Consider the following 23,017-nt stretch of genomic DNA (forward strand, 5'->3'; position numbering starts at 1 on the left):
AAACTCACCTCCTCACTTCACCCGTTCTGTAGAAGGGTGACCGGACCTGAAACGTTAACTCTGCTTTCTCTCTCTCTCTCCCCACACAGACGCTGCCAGAGTTTCTCCAGCACTTTTTGTGTTTGTTTGTGACTTGTGTGTGTTTGCAGTATTCATTTCCCTGGGCCTTAAACACTGAAAACCAACAGGCTGCAGTTTTCCTACATTGTCACTCTCTAGAGCAGACAGCGGAGTTTGGAATGGATTTTTTTTCCCCCCTGTCTGTGTGAACACAGGGGAACACAGGCTCCACCCCAAAAGCCCTGATTTGGCTTTGGGTTTTTAATGTTGTTGATGTGTCGCTGGCTACAAATGTCCCTCGCCAGCGCAGGCGGAGCGGCCACAGCGAATAACAGTTTGTGGGACGTCTCTTTGGCACCAACAAGGGAGTGAGGAGGAAGAGGAGGAGGGAAGGAAGGGTGTGTGTGTTGTGTGTGCGCGGAGCTCCCGCCTGGGTGGAGAGACACAGAGGCGTTCCCCGGTGCTTTCCCCACTGAATGGGAAGCGGCTGTGAGCCGCTGCTCCGGCCATGATCGCACAGGACCACCCGATCCTGACGATCCTATTGTCCGCCCTGGCTTTCCAGAGCCTCCGGCTCGTCCTGAGGGCGCGGAGCGGCTGCCTCCTCCCGAAACAGGTCGAGGGCAACAAGACCAAGTCGTGGAGATGGACCAACCTCAGCGTCTCCCTGGTGCACTCGGCGATCACAGGACCGTGGGCTTTGTTGTGGTATGTTTCCCCCCCTCGCCCCCCTTTCAGCCGACCACCCCGTCTGGGTTGAGGTGTACAGTCCTTGGGGGGGGGGGGGGGGGGGGTGGAGGAATGGTGGAGAACCTGATCCCAGCGCGTGTTTTCCACACTTCATTGGTTGCCAGTGCAACTCGTGTTTAAAATCTGAGTCACTCGACGTGTTGTTGCTGTCCTGCAAATGCTTTTGATATGAGAGCACTTGCTCCCTATGGTCTGGGTTGGAGAGGGTTCAGGCGGGTGGGACTGCCGACTTCGGCCAGCTCCAGGACTGGTACAGACCCACAGGAGCCAAGTGGTCCAACAGGTTGGAGGTTCTTCTGTTTCTGCCTTGTTGGATGAGGGTTGAAAGTTGCCAGGAGGATAGAGGGGTGTGGGAGGCCGTAAGCCCCTCAAATGGGGAGGACTGTAAAGGTATGTGGTAGGGGACAGTATACTTGGGGCTGAGGGAAGGTGTTGACACTTTTCAGCTGCAAAGAGCCCAGCTCATGTTGTCTGTCAGAGTTCAGGACATCTACTCTGAGCTGTGGGGGAATTGGCAATAGAAGGGACCAGGGTTAGGTCATTGTTGTTCATGTAGGTACCAACAACATAGGTAGGACAAGGAAGTTCTATAGGGCACGAGGAGCTAGGTGCCAAAGTAAAAGTGATAACCTTAAATGTAATCAATTTTGGAACCATGAGCAATTTGTCACTGGGCACATAAGATTGGAGAAATGAATGTGTGGCTGAAAGACTGGTGTGGGAGAAGTGGGATCTAGTTTGTGGGCCACTGGCACCAATACTAAGGAAAATGGGATTCATAAAGTTGGGACAGTCTAAACCTGAATCATGCTGGGGTCTGACTTCTAGTGAGCCACATAATTGGGGAAGTAGAGAGGATTTTAAATAATGGGGGGCAAGGGATCAAATTTGGAAATATGTGTTGATGCAGAGTTGGATAAATTTGTGCTCATTATTAAGAGGATCAAGGGTTACTGGGTGAAGGCAGGATAATGGGGGTGAGATACATATAAGCCATGATTGAATGGTGGAGCAGACTTGATGGGCAGAATGGCCAAATTCTGCTCCTATACCTTATGGTCTAAATCAAAGAGTCGAGGCGTGGCAAGTGAGAAAGGAATATGATTAACAGACATTACAGGAAAGGATAGGGAATACAAAAAAGAGTAATCCAACAGACAAGGCTAGAGATTATGCAAAAGTCAAAGGCTCTGTATCTGAATGCAGATAGTGTTTGGAACAAAACAAATGAATTGACAGTACAAATAGAGATAAATAACTAAGATCTGATAACCATTACAGAGACATGGCTGCAGGGTGACACAATTTAGGTTCTGAGTGGTGAAAGGTACAGGACATTTAGGAAGGACAGGAAGCTAGGAAAAGTTGGAGGAGTGGTTCTGTTAATAAATGATAGTTTTGGCAGAAAAGGGAATGTGACCTAAATTTAGGAAACAAGGCAATAGAAGCAGTTTGGGTTGAGATGAGGAATTATAATAGCAAAAAGACACTTCGGGAGTGGAATGCAGGATAGGGTATTAAAAAATGAAACTAAGGTTAAAATTACCTTTCTGACAAGTTAACAATGTGTAGACAGAACAATCAGATGGGAGGGTAGCTTAGGTAAGTACTTCACAGAATATATTTGGGATAGCCTTTTAGAAATTCACATGCTGGACCCCAAGAATAGATTATACTGGACCTGACATTGTGCAGTGAGATAGGATTAATTAATTCCCTAATAGTGAAGACTTCCCTAGGTACCAGTGATCATAACATGATTTAATTTGACATTCAGTTTGAATGGAGGGAGGAATGTGTCCAAGTGTAGTATTTTAAACTTAAATAAGGGCAATTTTGAGAGCACAAAAGCAAAGCCAATTAAATGAATGGGCAAATAAGGGATACATCCATATAAATGCAGTGATAAAGACGTTTAAGTGGATATTTCAGAATGTACAGAATAGATATATCCAACAAGAATGGAAAACTTCCAAGGGTGGAGTTCACCACCCGCTGTTAACTAAAAAGTTAAAGATGTTGTCAAACTTGAAGGAAAAGCAGAGTAAAGTTGATTGGCATGTCAGAAGATTGAACAGAACCTAAAAACAAAGCAAAGAATTGACTAAAAGATGAATAAGGTGGGAAAACAGTGAAAATTGGAACAGGAGTAGGCCTTGCAGTCCTTTGAGCCTGCTCCATCATTCAATGTGATCAGTACCCTGTTCCCACCTTCTCCTTTATATCCTTTAATTCCTTTAGCCCTGAGAACTATTAGTACTTCAAAATCATTCACTGTTTTGGCCTCACCCACTTTCTGTAGAAGGAATGCCACAAGCTCACCACTCTCTGAGTGAAGACATTTCTCTTCATCTCGTGCTTAAATGGCCTAACCCATATCCTTAGATTGTGACCCCTGGTATGGATTCCCCAGTCATTGTGTACATCTTTGCACCTTTAAAAAATAGAGTACATGAGACAACTAGCTAGAAATACAGAAACAGAAAGTGAAAGGTTTCTATAGGTATTTACTAAGTAAAAGAGTTAACAAAGTGAGTATTGGTTCTACAGAAAGAGAGTTTGGGGAATTAGTAGTGGAAAATAAGAAGATGACATGAATTGCACAAGGTTTTTACATCTGTCATCACTGTAGAGGATGCAAGCAGCATCCTAGAAATAGCTGTAAGTCAAGAAATAGAAGGGAAGGAGCAACTCCAGAAAATTACAATCAACAGGAAAGTAGTATTGAGCAAATTGTTGAAGCTGTGGGTAAGCATGTCCCTGGGTCCTAATGGACTTCACCTTCAGATCATAAAAGAAGTGACTAGTGAGATGGTTGATATTTAATTTTTCAAAATTCCCTAATTCAGGAAAGGGTCCAATAAATTAGAATCATGCTTAGATAATTTGTTGAACTTCTTTGAGGATGTAACATGTGGCTAAAGGGGAATCAGTAGATGTACTGTACTTGAATTTCCAGAAAGCATTTAATAAGAATCTGCATCAAAGGTTATTGGGGAAAATAAAAGCTAGTGGTGTAGAGGTCACATATTGGCATGTATATAAGACTGGCTAGCTAACAGGAAACATAGAGAAGGCATAAATGATCCTTTTTCTGATTGGCAAGAGGTAAGAAGATGTGCTTGGGCTTTAGATGTCAACATTTTATATAAAAAGACTTTGATGGAACTAAAGATATAGTTGGTAAATCTGTTGATGATTGAAAGATAGGTAGGAAAGTAATTTGTAAAGAATGCATAAGTCATTTACAAAGTATAATAAGCATGCAGTAATGATCTGGCAAATAGAGTATAATGTGGGAAAATATGAAATTGTGCATTTCAGCAGGAAGAATAAAAAATAGGCATGTTATATAAATGTTGAGAGTTTGCAAAGCTCTGAGATGCAGAGGGATCTGGGTGTCTCAATACATGAAAAAGGTTAGTATGCAGGTCCAGGAAGTAATTAGGGAAGCTTATTTTTATATGGGGTGTAGAACACTTCAGTCATTCTCCAGTTATACAATCGGACCATATCTGCGTGTTATGTACACTATAGGTCGCCTTATTTAAAGAAGGATGTATATGCTTTGGAAACAGTTCAGAGAAAGGTTCCTGATACTCTAATGCCTAGAATGGGTGGGTTGCATTATGAGGAAATGTTGTTCAAGCTCGAGCTTGTATCCACTGAAGAGTAAGAGGTGAAAGAGATTCTGAGGAGCTTGACAGACTGGATGTGGAAAGCACAATTCCTCTGCTGGGAAAATCTAGAACTAGGGATCCTTGTTTAAAAATGAGAATTTTTCTATTTAAGACAGAGATGAGGGGAAATTTTCATTTTCAAAGAGTCAGAAGTCTTTGGAAAGCCCTTTCTCAGAAGGCATTGGAAGTGAACAAATTGAACACTTGTAAAACAGGTAAAATAAGCAAGGGGGTGAAATGTTATCAGATGTAAGCAGGAAAAAGGAGTATCAGATCAACCATGACCTGAGAGAATGGAGGAACAGGCTGAAGCAGCTGCGAGATAATAGACAATAGGTGCAGGAGTAGGCCATTCTGCCCTTCAAGCCTGCACCACCATTCAATATGATCATGGCTGATCATCCTCAATCAGTATCCTGTTCCTGCCTTATCTCCATAACCCTTGATTCCACTATCCTTGAGAGGTCTACCCAACTCTTTCTTAAACGAATCCAGAGACTGGGCCTCCACTGCCTTCTGGAGCAGAGCATTCCACACACCCACCACACTCTGGGTGAAGAGATTTCTCTTCATCTTTATCCTAAATGACCTACCCCTTATTTTTAAGCTGTGCCCTCTGGTTCGGGACTCACCCATCAGTAGAGTTTTACTGCTCCTAATTTGTACATTCAATGTCCAGAGGAGTCTAACCACCAATCTCTCTTAATTGAGTGTATTCATATATCATTTGTCATTGTTAAACATAAAAGATTAAAATTTTCTGTTAATTTCATAATGGAAAGGATTCTACAAACTAACTTGAGAAAGTTGAGTTTCCCCTGCAATTCCTATGTCTAATGTAAAAATTGCTGAAAGGCATTGCAATTAGGGTTACCTTGGTGATATTAAAATGTTGCTGTTTTTAAATAATTTTAATCCATCTAGGTTCTGATGTGGTTTCAAACCTGTATCCTAAGGTCCAGTTGTATGCAGTGCAGGTTCAATTCTGTATACTGCAACATCAGTTCACCCCCTATGCCCTCCAATGTAGGTGTTCAAACTGGAGCCTGCAGATCCTAAGGGATCCACAAGGGGCTCTGACCACAGTCAGTGGTATTGTAAGCAGACTTCTATTCAAATGCTATCAGATTTTGTTTTTTTTTCCATTGATAACATATGATTTCTTATGCTGTTTGCTGTGACAAAATGAAAATTCAACAATTGTTTGCATTCTATTCTTTTGGGTTTCTGAAATTGCAAGTACATTTGTCGGTATTTTTAGGAGATTCCTTAGGCTGTGCATCAATACAGGCAAAGGGTTCTCATGTAGGTGCCTATATTTACAAGGAGACCTTAGTAGGAATGTGTAAATATTTTCAGAGGATCCCCACAACTGTGTGGCTATCTTATTGTGGGGAATGTGTTTAAAATGGGCAGCAATGAAGTGGGAGACTTGCTGATTGAGCACTGTGTGTTTCAATAAGTAGGTCAAAATGTCAGTTACCTAAAGGGAAATCATGCAATTGATTATTGAAAACGTTTACTTGGAAAATGTGAGGAAAATTCTTATTTGTTAATTGGAATTTTCTAAAGCTCTTTAGATTTAGTGGACATTCCTTTGGATTGGTAAATTGCAAATTAGGAATTTCATTCCATTGTTCATGAAGAAAGGAGTGGGAAACCTCCTACAGTTGTTCTCAGATAATGCACGGTCCAGCAGTGCAATTTGTTTATAATGTCGCTGAGGAACTAAGAAGTGGTATTTTTAAGAACCCTTACCTTTGTTTGCAATAGCGCGATTCCAGCGGGCATCATTTTGCGCGCTCTGTTCTGCATATGCACTGATGTCAGCTGCCGACAGAGCAGCTTTCTGTGAGAGGTACAGTAGAGAGAGCAGCTTTCTGAGAGAGATATATTAAGCAGCTTCCTGTGAAAGGTACACTTTTCCTAGACTATCCCATTTTTTTGAAAAAATGGAGGGGCATAATGACAAGAATGTTAGCAAGAAGTGTCCTGGTGATAAAATTGCAGGTGATGAACGCAAAAGAAAGGCTATAATGCTGGAAGAAAAGCTAAATATTATAAAAAATTTTGAGCATAAGGAAAGAATACATGATATAGCTCGCTTAACAGGAATGAGGGAGTCTACCTTAGGCACCATGACTACCTTCTGTCCCTGCATTAACAATAACTTTTAAATGTACTGTGTTAAATTTACTTTTGTTTCATTGAAATTATAAATCATATTTATCATTCAGGCTGTGCAATACTTTGTATTTTAGGTAATTTTAGAGCCATCGTGAGTGATATTTTTGGTGGTCTGCCCCAACTCCAGTTTCTGACAGACCCCATTATTTATATTTAAGCAATTTTCAATTAAGCAAGGTTTTGCTGGAATGCATCTACGGCATTAAAGGAGAGCTACCTGTAACTACAGATAAGCTACAGGTTAACACCAGGTGTGAGGATGTCGCTGGAACATATCCATGAAAGTGAGAACGCAAAGAGTAAATGCAAAAACTGAATATACCAGAAATCTAAACCAAAGACTGAAATTTTTGGAAATGTCCAGCAGGGCAAGTAGCATCAAAGTTTCAGTTGATAACCTTCCATCAGAGTAGATAGGACATTTGCTTGTTTCCTTTCTCTGTTCTAATGAAAAGTGACTGGCTTGAAACATTAACTCTGTTTCTTTGCTCACAGTTGCTGCCAGAACTGCTAAGTAATTCTGTCATTCCCTATGTTTATTACAGAGTGATGAACAAGTGCAAACTGATTGAAAGATAGACATTTAAAGCCAATGAATTTAGTTGAGACTTTTGAGGTGACCAACATGGTCGATAGAGAGGTGTCCATGGAAGTGGATTTTAGATGGCAATTCATATCATTTTGAATTAGGTTATTAGCACAAGTGAGCGTGCACAGGATTGGAGGTGTTCTTGTGCCATGGATGCGGTTATTGGTTGAGATGTAGGAGACAGAAAATAGAAATCAGTTTCTAGATTGGCGAATGTGAAAAGTGAAATTTTCCAGGATTGTGTATTGGCCCTCATATAAGTGATTTGGATGAAAGAGTAGACCGTTGTGTGTCCAAATTCACAGACTAGGCCAAGTTTAGATGCACAACAACTACCCATTTTATGCCTGATGTAATCATCCCGGAGCTAGAAGGGTCTTGTGAGCACCAGGGCATGATCCTTGATATTGTATAAGAAATGGAATCTGATGTAATCTGTAAGGCCTGAAAGCAATTTTAAAGCTAACCTGTGTAGCAGATGTTAAATTCGTCAGACCATGGCTATGGAATGCAGCAAACCAGAATCCCAAGGAATAACTGGAGGTGACTCATTAAGAAGCTTTGTTGCAAGTGGGCGGCAGATTTTTAAAGATTGGTAGAGGCTCTTTAATTTGTTTCTTATGCCCCCCCCCTTCCACCCCCCCATATTAAAAAAATCATTTTTACTGCTGCAAGATCTTCCATAAACTCTACCCACCCAGATTGTATTGTATGCAGTCACTGTCAGAGTGCTGTGTTCATTTGGTTCTAGATATGAGACGATGGACTCCCCTGTCACTGATGAACCAGCTGCCTATCAGCCTTTCTATATTGCTAGGAACATGCCATTTTTAATTGTTTAAAAAATCTGATCTTGAAAATGATTTGAGCTTCCAAGGAGTTTCATAGGCCTTGCTCACTGGTCTAACCTGCACTCCACTCCAATATCTTTAGGTTTTGCAACGCATGCATCTAGCAGAGTAAAATGTCTAGAAACCACAGAGAAATACCTCATTCCAGTTAGGGTCTCTTGCTAACTTTTAATTCTTTTGTAATTTTGTGCTTTAACATCCTGATCCACTAAGAAGTGGCTTGAAGCTTTAATCTTTAAGTACACTCTTGCACACAAAAACAGGAGACTTTGCACTCTTTCAACTTAATCTCCGATTTTAGATATCAACCTTATTTACATTAAAATATAATTCAATTAGATAGTCAGGTCATACCTTGTGATTTTGTGTGTCAATATTTGGTCGATGGTGGCCTTGCCTGTGTGAGAAAGTCATGGTTCAACACCCAATCTGGGCTGGTATGTTCACCTTGCACTGAGGAAGTGGTGCACTCAAATGAGCTGTAAAATCTGGAATCTTGAAGGACTGGTGGATGGGAAAGCTTCTGTAGCAGTATTGTAGGGAAAAAAAGCATGAGAATCTCTTAGTGTGCACACCCGTAGTGTGCTTCAGTATCACTGAACTGGATAACCTTGTCCTATATTTCATTGTTGGTTGTGGTACTCTGCTGTTTGTCACAGGCTGTTGTGTTTTCTGAGATTATGAGAGTGATTAGATTTCTCGAGCGCTTCAGTGAGTGTTAATGCTATGGAGGTCCTGAGAATTTGATAAATGCGCGTCCCTTCTTTATATAAACAGAGTGAAGATTCTTGCCAGGCACATTACTATGGCAGCAACGGACCTAGTAACAAGCAAATCAAAGTGCTAGATCTCACAAGACTAATAAAATGTGGAGTTTCGTAATACGCGCTCTGCTTCTTCCTTAAATGGAGATCTGAACTGATTGCATCCACCATCTGCCTCTTTCAACTGGCTGAGCTTGTTTCCCGATTTCTCTTTAACTTGTCTCACCTCCTCCAAATAAAAGGTGTGGCCACGGGTTATGCCTGTCCTATTGTGAGGTTTATGCAATATTTGTTCCAGTTCTCCTCACATTCCCTCTTACAATACTTTTTCCAGTATATTAATGATTGTGTCGGTGCCATTTCCTGCTCTCATCTGGAACCAGAAAGCGTCATCAATTTGCAACCAATTTCTACCCCTCCCTCATCTTCACTTGGTTCATCTGATTGTCTCTGTCTCTTTTCCTTTTTTATGTTCTCTCCCCATTTCCAGGATAGCCTATTGAAATTGAGTTGTTGAAATTCATCGCAAACCCACACAACATTACTTCAACTACTTGTCCTCACACGCTGCTTCCTGTAAGGACTGCATTCCATTCTCCCAGATTCCCGTTTCTGATTCTGTTAGGATTCCCTTATTGGCTTTTCCCACCTCACTTTATCCATACTGAAAGGATCCTCTGCCATTTCTGTCACCTATGGCATGATGCCACCATCAAAAACATCATCCCTTCCCCTCCCTGTCAACACTTTGAAAGGATGATTCCTTCTGTGACATGCTGGTCCACTCTTCGATTGTCTCCTAGCACCTTCCCATGCGATTGCAGGAGGTATAATACTTGCCCTTTCACCTTCCCTGTCCTCACTTTCCAAGGTCCAAACACTCCTTTGCAGCAGTTTGCGTGTGTGTCTTTCAGTCTAGTCTACTTTTTTCACTGCTTATTATACTGTCTTCACTACAGTAAGGAGACCAAATACTGATTTGTGGAACACCTCCACTCAGTCCACAGGTATGACCCTGACTTTCTTGTCACTTGCCATTTTCACCCACGATCGCGTGTTTGTCCTAAGCTTGCTTTAGTGCTCCGAAGCAGCTCCTTTTCTGTTGAGGCAGTTTTTAACCTTGTGGAGTCAACCCACTGCCAAATCTCTGGATTTGTGATTTTGCTTTCAGCAAGATGACCTATATTCTGACCTATCTCTCTTCTCTGCAACCATTACCACTCCCTTTGCCTTTTGTACTGTGGCACCTGTGATCTCTAACCTCTTTTGGCCTTTAACTTTCCCCTGACCATTCCTTCTGTTCCATTTGATCAATTCCACCTTTTCCCACAGTAAACCACCTGTGTAACCCACTTTTCTACCTGTCTCTTCAGTTCTGAAGAGGAATTTTTTTGGACTCAAATGTGAACTGTTTCTCTCGACAGATACTGCCAAATTTGCTGAGTGTCTCCAACAATTTATTTTTAGTTTGTATTTTGACCTGTATGACACAATATTTAGATTGTTGATGTTGTTCCAGACTGGACAGGTTGAGTTCTAAGAAGATTGATCTCCCTGTATCTCTCAATAATGACACTTAGCTTCTTTGGGACCATATATCACTTGCTTTTCTACCAAGATACATTACTTTAAGTTTGTCTATATTAAATTTTACCTGCTCCGGTTATGTATGTAGACCAATTCACTTTGTCATTCCTTGTTTGCTTCCTCAGGTTCAACTTTGCTGTCTCAAATTTGGTGTCATCTCAAAATCCAAGCAATTTGAACTAAAACTTTGAACAAGAAGCAGCAATATCAATTCCTAGGACATGCCACTCATCACTTTCCTCCACTAACAAGTATCTTCAATTTGACCTTTCAGCCAATTACTTATCCATCTGTAGATTTCACCCTGAGATGAAGTTCACATTTATTGAGATGCAGCATAGCAGCAGTCCTTGAAATCCTAAAGGTCTGTTCTTGTTCTTGTGATCCACACCAGCCTTCTCTCAACAACCTTAATCTAATCTCATCAAGGGATCCCTCTACACCTTTCTTACTTCTGTCCTTATCTAGCTTCTCCTTAAAACAGAGCTATGATGGCCACGTCAACTAATTCCTCTGATGGCGAGTTCTACATTCTAAAACCTCTCTGCATAAAACACGTTCCTCTTAAATTTCCTGCTCATTTTATTAGAGACCACCTTATTGCCATTGTCCTGGTCCTGCCCCCATCTTTTTTACCTCTGCCCTATAAAGCTCTTCAATAATCTTGAAATAGTCTATCAGATTTATCTTTTATTCTCCCCTTCTCTCATGAAAAGGCTTCCATCCTGTTCACCCTTTCCTGGTAGGTGTCAACTCTCAGTCCTGGTATTGTTTAAATAAATAATTTTTGCACTTTCTTCTTTTTGTATAATATGGAGAGTAGAATTAATCACAGTACTCCAGCTGTGGGCTAACCAATGTTTAGATTAGATTAGATTACTTACAGTGTGGAAACAGGCCCTTCGGCCCAACAAGTGCACATCGCCCCGCCGAAGCGCAACCCATCCATACCCCTACATCTACCCCTTACCTAACACTACGGGCAATTTATCATGGCCAATTCACCTGACCTGCACATCTTTGGAGTGTGGGAGGAAACTGGAGCACCCGGAGAAAACCCACACAGACACGGTGGCACAGTGGTTAGCACTGCTGCCTCACAGCGTCAGAGACCCGGGTTCAGTTCCCGCCTCAGGCGACTGACTGTGTGGAGTTTGCACGTTCTCCCCGTGTCTGCGTGGGTTTCTTCCGGGTGCTCCGGTTTCCTCCCACAGTCCAAAGATGTGCAGGGTTAGGTGAATTGGCCATGCTAAATTGCCCGTAGTGTTAGGTAAGGGGTAAATGTAGGGGAATGGGTGGGCTGCGCTTCGGCGGGTCGGTGTGGACTTGTTGGGCCGAAGGGCCTGTTTCCACACTGTAAGTCTAATCTAATCTAATCCACACAGAGAGTCGCCTGAGGCGGGAATTGAACCTGGGTCTCTGGCGCTGTGAGGCAGCAGTGCTAACCACTGTGCCACTGTGCTGCCCAAATGCATGTTCAACAGAACATCTCTGCTTTTCACCTTTTATCTTTCTGGAAACAAATCCAGAGCTTTGTTTTGCTTTTTAGTGACTTTATTGTACTCAAATAATATGTTTGCATTCCAAGTTCCATGTTTCTATTTAACCCCAACAACTTCTGATTCCCTTGCCCAACAGAAATCTGACACTGATGAATTTGTAACTGCCTTCCTTCAAAAAAAAGGGCAGATTTTTGAATCATCCCCACTTCTTCCATGTGCCAAGATTGGATTCACAAGACTTCGTTGCTTTCTCTTCCAATAATATTTTTTTCACAAAGATCTGTAATACATTCATTTTACAATACAGTAAATGAAGAGAGAAAGTCTAGAGTGAAGAAAAACTGGGCTTTATTTTGCTAAAGTGTAGATGGGCGAGGTGTGATTTAATTAAATTCTATAACGTCCTGAATGATCTTGACAAAGTAGAAGTGGAAAGGATGGCTATACTTGTGGGAGGGTCCAAAATGAGGGTTGTTATTTTCCTCTTGAGTTGTGTTCCTTTGGAACTCTGCATTACATGCCAGTGGGGGATGGGAACACTGAATACTTTTAAGATGGCTGTAGATAGATTCTTGTTGGGCAAGGGAACCAGACGTTATTGGGGTCAAATGGGAGTATGGAACTTGGAATGCAAACGTATCAACAGTGAGCTTAGTGAAAGATCGAGCAGCTTGAATGGCCAACTGGCCTACTTTTGTTTCCAGTTTGTATGTCGGTATGCCAGGGTGTGAGAGTGCACAAGTACAGTGAAAAATCTTGTAATTATCTGGATGTACATAGAGAATTAGAACTTGACCTAATTTGGATTTGCAGGAACATGATTGCCGAAATAAAATTAGAAAGAGGAGCATGCAGTTTACATAAAGTATGTGTAAAATAACACTGCAGTGTGTGAATGAGTTTTACATGGAGTCTCCAGACTGTATAGTCAACATCGAGGAAAAATGATGCAGAGAAACAGAAACCGATAAGCTTTGGCTACTGTGTGCTGAGAAAGGACTTATGATTTGCTACAAAAAAGATAGTATAGTAGTGAACTAACTACTGCCAACATTGAGTTCAGATCTCCACAACAGCCAGTTCATTTCATAAATGTTGTTATTTTGTATAAGATAATAGCTGTGAATACTGTCAGACTGTCATTAAAAATCAAACTCATTCACTAACATCGATCAGGAAACCTGCCATTTCTGCCTGTTTGGGCTTGCATGTGATTCCAGTCCCTCCGTAAATACTGCTTGTTCAGCATAGTCCACATTGCAAAAGCAAGTTACATGAAAGAAATGGAAAAGTGCTTGAAAGTAATTATTTATGAAGCATGAGTTTACAAAAGAAAATTGTCTTGTCGTAAATATCACTGGTTGTTACTACAGAAGGTGTAGTCACTAAGCAGTGCAGTCAAGTTGCTTTATCAATTTTGCAGCCCTGCAATAGCAAACTTGGTTTCTGTAAAACAAAATTCAACAGTGTAACATGTCTTTTTTTTTCCCCCTCTTTTGCAGCGTATACAACTCTCCTGAAATGTTAACTGAATTATTAACGTTCCACAGTTCCTTTTCATACTTGCTGATCTGTGTTTCCACGGGTAAGAATGTCAATCATATAGAATGTTGTGCACAGTATGAAAAATAGTAGATTTCATCCAAAGTTTGTTGCTTGTTCAAAGCTTGAGACTGCAATGTACATCACTAACAGATCTAACCAGCAAACTTATGACTTTTTTTTAATGCTATGGTGATTGTGAAATAACTTCACAACTAAATTAGGAATTCACTATTGTTGAAACTTTCCTGTTATGGTGGAGTCAAAAAGTTAATTAAACTTCCAGTCCTATGCTGACATATTGCTCAAAGTTAGTATTCTACCTGTTGCCTTGCAGTTGTACTGTTAAGGAAACAGATTTCTTTATGAAAGCAGCAAGTTTATAAGTTTGGTATTATTCAGAAAATACCGAAACTAATCACGGCCAAATAACAAAAACTGTGCTGCAGCTATGTTATTCAATTTATTTTCAAGAAGGTTCTCAAAAACATCTTCCAGTTTTAGCAGTATCTTAATTGGAATCTCACAGCTACTTGTTTTTAGGGAGGTTCACTGGGTGTTTCCACTCCTTTATCCATTCCACCTTATCCCAGCTCCAGACTCCTCAACAAAATTTTACCCTGAGTCAGTAACTCTGCTGCCAGGACAAAGTCATTCTTATCCTTAGGATAAATGCCAGGAAAAAAAGTACAGGGAGGCTAATTTCCAGATTCCCAACTGAATTAATAGCACAAGAAAGGCTATTTTAAAAAAAAATCAGCTGGATGCATTTTGCAGAACTGAACTAATGTAGTTTGACTTAAACTGAAGTGGTTGGGAATAAATTGCTGTTTACGTCTGTGGAGAAACCATATTGAAACTACATGGGACAGCACAGTGACTTGGTTGTTAGCACTGCTGCCTCACAGTGCCAGGGACCCAGGTTCGATTGCACCCTCTGGTGTCTGTCTGTGTGGAGTAGCATATTCTCCCCCTGTCTGTAAGGGGGAGTATCTAAGCTGGGTGGGTTATCCATGGGAAATGCAGGATTACAAGGATAGCATACGGCACGGGGGTGGAGGGGGGAGGTGGTTGGGTCGGGTCTGGGTGGGATGATCTTCAGAGAGTCGGCGTGGACTAGGTCATAGAATTCCTACAATGAGGAAGCAGGCCATTCAGCCCCCACCGATGCTCTGAAGAGCATCCCACCCAGACCCATGTTACCCAAGGCCGAATGGCCTGCTTCCACACTTTAGGGATTCTATGGTTCTAATTTTAAAATGTATATGTAATCAAGGACAGACATTGGAAGTAACTGCGCAATCCTGGCCACAACCAATTAGTAATGACTGGGATTGAGAGAGACAAATGAGCCTTGGTGATGAGGATCCTGCACAGTGGTCTGTGGGCAGCCTGACATCCAGACATCACCAAGTGGAGAATACATAATGGCCAGGGAACTGCTTGAAGCCAGTGACAACCATTGCATGGGCTTACATGGGAATTAGATTTTAACTTTTATTTCAAGTCTTTTCAATACTGCTGTAGTGAAGAGGTGGTGTCATAGGTTTGAACATTGGAGGTACAACATTCTTGCTTTACCCCCAAGCTTCATTGACACCTTGAGATCATGGCTCTTTGCTGATATTATGGGATCTAATAAATTGTCTTATTCCAAGTTTGAACTTTGATCTAAAGGCCTTTATAAAATCCTTATCATGCATGAAAGTTTCTGGTCTTAGTGATTTACTTTAAACCAGCGCTTTTCTGGTTCATGATTTTCCAATGTCTCTCAAAGAATCTTGAAATGCATGTAGAACATTAATTCATAACAAAAAATTTCAGCCTTGCTAATGTTGCTCATACCCAGAGAACCAATACAAAAAAAAGGAGGACATTTCTGGTTTAAAACATGAAACCTATTTTCACGCCCACAAAACCATTCACAGTGTAAACCAAACCGATGATCTGGGATCTGCTGATGTAAAGATGTACCTTTTCACCATGAAAATGATAAATATTTGAAAGCAGAAAATATTGAAACATGTTAAGTGAGAATTAAATATTGTAAATAGCAACAGAAGTCATTGCATGGAGCTTGATTTTTTGGGCTAGCCAGATGACCTGCAGCTTCATTTAGATCCTTTTTTTTTCATGGTTTTGATATTCTGATTAGTAGAATAAATTTAAACCATTTTTTTCACCGTGAGGGACCTTCGCATCCTAATTATGTATGACTAATGTGTCATTATACAAATACAAATTTATCCTGCTATCACAAAATAATTTTAGGTTTAAACTGTTGCTTTTGAAAGTAGTTTTGAGAAATAATAGTAGGATGATTGCATAAAGCCTTGTTTGTTGGTGGAAAGGTAATGCTGTGGATAGAGTCTTTCCCTTTGAAATTACTGCTCATGGGTTGTCACAGTCCGTCATTCTGCGACAGATTTACTACACTATTAGAAATTCAAGATCAACATTTTTGAGTCAAATGCTAATTCAGTGGCAGGTACAGTTAAGTGTGAAGTACATCTGAAGAGAAACAAGATATGCTTCTGTGATAGCTTTTAATTTTATCAGAACTGTCTATTGAATTCCTACTTTACAGCCCCATAACCATGCATCATCAGGCAGCAGTTTCAGTGCAGCCTTGGGCTTATGACAAAGAGTCATGATCTTATTAAATGGCAGAGAAGGCTCAAGGGGCCAAATGTCCGACACGTGCGACAAGTCCATATCGAACCAAATTATCCTTCAGCTCTCAGTGGGCTTTGTGGCTCTCTAAAATAAAAGTGAATTAGAATTATCACTTTTGTTTCTATCTGTTCTTGGAAGTTTGTAGAGTACAAGAGCAGGCTAAAATGGTTCCCACTAAGATTGTGTTACAGACGGGAGTGTTAGGACCACCCAATCTATCACTAAACATGTTATTCTATCATATTGACCAAGCAGTTGCAGGAGATTTCATCCTAATTCTCCTAAGGTTAGCTGCTCTCTCTGTCAGTATTGATTTTTGTTCCTACGTTCCTTGCTAGGTCAGGGGAATACTCCTTTACTGCATCAATTGCTTCCTGTTCTTTCTCAGGAGCATGTTTGTTTCCACTCCTTCCAGTCGATCTCCATCACAGCATCTGTTCTCCTTGCTCTTCCTTTATAAAGGACCACCTCCCACTGCACTTAAAACAACACAAAAACAAGTTACTACAGACACTGAAAATCTAAAGTGCAAACAGAAATTGCTGGAAGTATACAGGAGGTCAGGCAGCATCTTCAGAGAGAAACAGGTCATGCTTAAGATTGATGATCTCTCATCAGAGTTGAGAAAAGAGTTCAGCCGAAGGGTCATTTGAGCTGAAATGTTAACTGTGTTTCTGTCCACAATAAGTTCCATTCTGGCACAATGCCGTTTCCCGTCGCTGCCGCTCCATGCTGGTGTTCTGAGTTAAAACGCCCACAGCTCTTTCTAACTCGTAAGGCAATTCTGTTTCATGCAAGAGAGAAAAACGTAAAAACACTTCGTTAACAAACTTTTTCTGTGGAAATAGGTCACCAAGGGGGAAAAGCAAAAGTGAACTAAAACAAAAGAAGGAAAGATTGAGTAAACATAAAAAGATCAATTTCTCTGGGTATAAGTAATTAATGCAAAGACATGTTATGAAAATAGTAAGAGAGAGGAAAGGTGATTAACAAAGCAATTGCAGCTTCACAAACAGCCTGTTTTCAGATGAAAGTACATACTTTATAAAACTGCTTGAGTATAGAATGTAACAACATGTCATAATGACACACATAGTTATTACTTTACAGATGTTATTCCTTTATATTTACACTGAACAATTTAACATTTATTTGTTCCAGAGGAGAGTTTATAATACAATAATAGTTTTTAACAATATGATTATAATGAAATGCTGGAATTTTTTCACTGGAGTGTAAGAGGTTGAGAAGTTTATAAAATAGTGAGGGGTGTAGATAGGGTTAAGGTTGGCCTCTTTTTCCCTAGAATAGGGGATTTCAAGACGAGGGGATGTATTTTTTAAGGTGAATGGAAAGAGATTTGAAAAAGACACAGGCAAATTTTTTTACACAGAAGATGGTTTGCGTATGGAATGAACTTCCTGAGGAGGTGATGGCTGTAGATACAATTGGATAAGTACATGAACAGGAAAGGTTTGGAGGGATAGGGACCAGGAGCTGGCAGCTGGGACTAGTTTAGTTTGGGATTATGTCTGGAATGGACTGGTTTGGACCAAAGTGTCCATTTCTGTGCTGTATGACTCTATGAACCTATGAATCCATCTTTAATAATTTACTTAAAATCAAAATATCTCTTTTGGGCAACATAATTAGGTCACTTTTCAATTATCTCACTTACAGGGCGCTTCATTCATTTATAGTGGTAATCTGGAATTTTTATCTTAATATTTTTAACAGTTTTTTTTAACTCAACAACCTCCTGAAGGCCGTGAAATGCCTATTCACAAGATGAGATATTGTTTCTCAAGCTTACCTTGATCTCCATGGGAACAGTATTGGAGAGTGAGGGTAGAGGGGTCAGTGGAGGAGTGGAACACAGAACTAAAATCAATTTGAGGACATGCTTTGAAGGCAAACTGGATGGAGATACTGTAAAATGTAATTGCCCCATTTCTCCAATGAATAGGAGACTGCACCATTGAGTGAATAGAATATATGAAAATGAAAAAAATACAAACAAGTCACTGCTTCACTGGGAAGGAGTGTTCAGGACCTTTGAATGGCAAGAAGGGAAGAGTTAAGTTAAATGTAGCAGCACCTGTACTTTCATGTGACAGTACCGAGTGAGGGACAGGGCATGTTTAGGACTGAACTTCCACTAAGGATCGGGTCCCTTCAGAAGGGAAAGTCCGAAGATGATCTGTTTGGCGGATGCTGATGGGATGGACAGCAAGGACAAGAGCTTTCATGAGGGAAAGGGTGAGAACAGAAGTATGGAAAACAGGATGTAAACAGTTGAAGACCCTGTCACCTTGGTTGAGGAAGACAGATCAGATTTGTAAGGATGTACTGTCAGAACAGACGCAGCAGAGAAACTGAGAGGCCAGAATTCTAACAGGACTTGGTGTGGGGCAGTATTGTGTGATGATGTGTAGTAGAAATAACTGTGGCAGGCAGTGAGTTTTCAGTGGATTTTGGTGGATAGTCTATCCCCAGAAATGGGAAGAGGAAAGTCATGGAAGGGAAAGAAAGAATTTGAGAGAGACCATGTGAAGGCAAGTAAAGAGTGAAAACTGGAAGTAAATGGGATTAAACTTTCCAGTTTGGAGAAAGGGCAGTAATAGCACGATGCACTCATCCAGGCATCAGGAGAAGTGAGGGACTCCAGCAAAACGTGAATAAAGAACATTCCACCTCTCCTATAGAGAGGCAGCTACAGCCTGGACATGTGCAGATTCACAAAGAAACATCTTTTACTTGAAGGAAGTGAGTGAAGTTAGAGGAGAAAATGTTCCATGTGAGAATAAGTTCATCCAGTGGAATAAGATGATCGTAGCTGGACAGTGGTTCTTCCTCCATTCAAAGAAAGTACAAATTGGGAGCTGGAGCAGTCCATTTGGCCTTCAAGCCTGATGTCAATAAGATCGTGGCTGATTTGATTATGGCCTCAACTCCACATTCCCATCTACCCCCAGTAACCTTTGACTCCCTTGTTAGTCAATAACATATTGATCTCTATTTCAGAAGTTTCACTGACATTGTCTCCACAGTTTTCTGACGAAGAGCGTTCCAATGACTCAGGACTGTCTGAGAGAAAATAATTCTTCTCATTTTAATCTTAAGTGGGTGGCCCCTTTAAATGAAATTGAAATCTCTTAGCACATTCTGTAGAGGGTTAAAGGTGTAAAGAATGCAACATCCCTGGTGAAAAGGAAATAGTTAAGTCTAGGACACCATAAAGTGGTGGATAGTGGTGAAAGAGTTGTGGACGTACAGTACAAGGAAAGAGACTAGACGGGTGAGAACCTATAAAAGAAATCGGTTCCATTGAGGATGAATAGGCTGAAATTGTGTGTCTGGCAGGACCATACAGTTTGTGGGTCTTGGGAAGGTGGTAATGCAGCCTGTATGGAGTTGGGAGCTGAGAGGTTAGAGTTTTTAACAAATGTGACACTGGTCTTGTGGGAAAGAGACTCATTGAAATGTGGTAATTATGTGACCATTATAATGAATCATCTCAAAGGCATGGAACAACATTAGCTGATTTTACTTTGATAGTATATAAAAGTTCCTTCAAACTATTTTTACAGGACAACTCACCAGGACTTCTTTGGCAGCACCTTCCAAAAGTGCATTCTGTACTACTTAGAACAAGGGCATTAGATACATGGGAACACATCACCTGCAAGCTCCCCTCCAAGCTACTCATCATCCTGATTTGGAAATATATCGCCATTCATTCATTGTCATTGGGTCCAAATTCTAGAATTCCCTCCCTAACAGTACTGTGAATGTATAGGAACACAGGAATTAGGAGCAGGAATAGGCAATTCAACCCTTGGAGCACGCTCTGTGATTTCAAATGATCATGGCTGATCTTATCCTGGGCTCAACTCCACTTTTCTGCCTGCTCCCCATTGCCCTTTATCTTGCTTTTTATCAGAAACATATCTACTTCTTTTTTGAATCTGTTGATTGCTGTCTGGGGCAGCGAATGTTACAGATTAAAAACCCTCTGAGAGAAATAGTTTCTCCTCATCGCAGTTTTAAACCACCTCTTCTCACTCGATATATATGACCTCTTGTTCAAGGCTGTTCCAGAAGGGGGAACACCTTTCCAATGTTCACCTTACCATCTCTAATGTTTGCACCCACTAAGGACTGAAGTGATTCAAGAAGGCAGCTCATCATCCCCTTCTCAAGGCAATTACAAAAGGGCAGTAAATGCTGCACCAGCCAGTGATGTCCATATGCCCATGAATGAATAGAAAAATGAATGCAGCAAATATATAGAAATGTAGTAAATATACTTTTCACAAGCTTTTTGTGCAAGAACAACTGAATCAGATAGTGATTTTATGGTTTACTGGATCTTCCAGGGTTATAGTCAGTGTATTTGGAAAATATTCAGCCAGAGTTATTTTCTTCAAAATTGTTTGTTTGATGATGTTATTGATCTCTTGGTAATCTGAAGTGTTCAGAAAGTAATAACTGCTCACTGAGCCTTGCTGTTGGCCAGTCCAACTCAGAATATGTGGTCTCCCTCTTTATTTGTCAGATGAAGAAGACATCCAATTTTCAGACCATAAAATGCTTAGGAGCAGATGTAGGCCATCGAGTTTGATGCATGACTTTGAGTAGAGCTATTAGCGATAGCAAGAGGTACCCACATCTAACTCCATCCTGAGTATTATTAGCAGTGCATAAGTCATTCATATTAAACTGCTGTTTTTTGGAAAACAATCCTGACCTAGTTCAAAGCATCCCTTAAAGCAAAGTCGCAGGTGAAAGGGGATTGTAAGGAGGTGAGCAGGACAGTGATATTAGAGATTTCAAGACAACCAGGAGATTAGGGCCAGACTAAAAGCAGGGGCGTATGCTACCCTACAGCAGTACAGTGTCAGCCAGGCACCCAAGCAACATATTGAACAGTCAGGACCATACTGAGTAATAAGAGATAAGGAAATTGGGATTCCTAGCATTGGACAATCCGTAATAGTTAGGAGTTCTAAACTAGAAAGAATGAGGTACCCACGTTTCTCCCAAGTAAGGTGCAGCAGTCACAATAACCCCAAAGATATTTTTGCAGAGTCTGGACCAAATACTCCAAGCAGATAAATTTACAGACAGTGTTGTTTGACCCAGAGTAACCCAGTGGCTGAAAATCACCACAGGAAGCTTTTGAATGATCAAGGTTATGAATGAAGACTTAAGATTAGTATGCATCTTTGTGTCATATAATACTCATCAATAAAGGCCAAAATACCCATTTGATGTGTTCCCATTTGCTGCTGTTTTTAAAATTTGGGGATTTTAAAAAATATTATTTTTGTTTCCACTGATCTTCAGTGAGTCATGTTTTCAGCATTTGGCTCGAATTCGTAGCTTAACCTCGGCAAACTGATGATAATATCAGATACATTTCACAAAGTCAAATATGCACCAAGTTCATGTTTCTCAGAAACCACGCTTGATAAATTGTTATTTGAGAGTGTTTGAAATATGTCACCAGACTCCCTGAAAATTCCTTTCAGTGTCTTACCATTTTCTGCTGTAGTTAGTGTGAACAGCTTGTTTAACTGTTGGAGTTATCACAATCAGTTTCTATGCTGTCATGGCACAATACTCAACATTCGCATTCCTGTCCTGCTTTAGCCACATGCACTGTTCCTGCCTCTGATATTTTTTTTGTGTGTAGCCTGTTTATTCCACTACACAACAGATTACTGCGTGTTAGCACACCTTAATGGCATAGAGGAAGCTCTGGCTAACAATTTGTTGGAATATTGAAGGATGGCTGCATTAACTGAAAATGGTGCTTTGGGTGGAAAACTTAAACTGAGGAAATGTAGTCAATTAATCAGATGCAAGAGATGCCTTAGTACTTTTCCAAAAAGAGCTTAGAGTTTTCTTGATGCTTTAGAAAACCTCCTTCAACACACACAATCAAAAACAGAATCATGTACCTGTTTTGCTTTTTTGGCATCTTTGCAGCGTTCACAATGGCTACCATGTTTGGCTGAAAAAATGATTCAGGGCTTGTGCCCGAAATGTCGACTCTCCTGTTGTCTGACCTGCTGTAATTTTCCAGCACCACACATTTTGACTCTGATTCTCCAGCATCTGCAGTCCTCACTTTCTCCTTTTTTTAAAAAAAAAATCAAGTCTACACTTCAAACAAGAAATCACTTGTTGAACTCCCTCTGGACATGATAGTGATGTACCAATCAAATGCAAGTCCTATAATTCTGGTTCAAATATAAATCATGGAACAGCCCATGCTAAGTGCATAATTAAAATGTATGTGCATTAAGTAAACTGGGAAGGTTTCAGCTGTTTATGTAACTGGAGTTTGGTGGGGCTTTCTTCTCTCATTTGAGTGCTTCCAACTTTATTTTTCTTGAAGACTGTAAATCTTGCACAATGGCAGTTCCTCCCATACCGGCCAGTGGTCACTGAAAACCTAATTCAACGTGGCTTTCACTGTTGTCGCCTCCCAGCAATGTCACCAGAGAGCTATAAGGAATGGCAAACCCAACTATGTCAGCAGCCCCATCGTTCCCCCTGTTAAGAATACCAAGCCCAGCTGTAACAAACTGCACTCCACCCTAAACAGCTATTAAATCAGTGCAGGTTCAAGCCTGAAGCTTCCTGGTCTTCTGATTTCACATCAGCTGATGAATCTACTTACTAAATAAGTGGGTGGGAAACATGTTTATGCATCTGTTTTCTTGAACCATTCAGTTACATTGTGTTCTACCAATTTTAGTAAGTACATTATACAGCTCTAGTCCTTTGTCACTTTTATATAATAATTGTGAATTGTTCT

At 40.7% G+C, this 23,017-nt stretch overlaps 1 protein-coding gene across 1 annotated transcript in view; it reads left to right on the forward strand.

The window, feature by feature from the left end:
* The first annotated feature begins 338 nt into the window (after positions 1-338).
* The window catches only part of tlcd1 (TLC domain containing 1), a 44,230-nt gene continuing 21,551 nt past the window's right edge, over positions 339-23,017 (forward strand). Inside the window, exons 1-2 of the mRNA XM_072589780.1 lie at positions 339-768; positions 13,473-13,555. Of these exons, the coding sequence (XP_072445881.1) occupies positions 569-768; positions 13,473-13,555 (283 nt within the window). The 5' untranslated portion in view covers positions 339-568. The remainder of the gene's footprint in view (positions 769-13,472; positions 13,556-23,017) is intronic.

The sequence above is a fragment of the Chiloscyllium punctatum genome, chromosome 19 (genome assembly GCF_047496795.1).
Source record: "Chiloscyllium punctatum isolate Juve2018m chromosome 19, sChiPun1.3, whole genome shotgun sequence".
Taxonomy (NCBI): domain Eukaryota; kingdom Metazoa; phylum Chordata; class Chondrichthyes; order Orectolobiformes; family Hemiscylliidae; genus Chiloscyllium; species Chiloscyllium punctatum.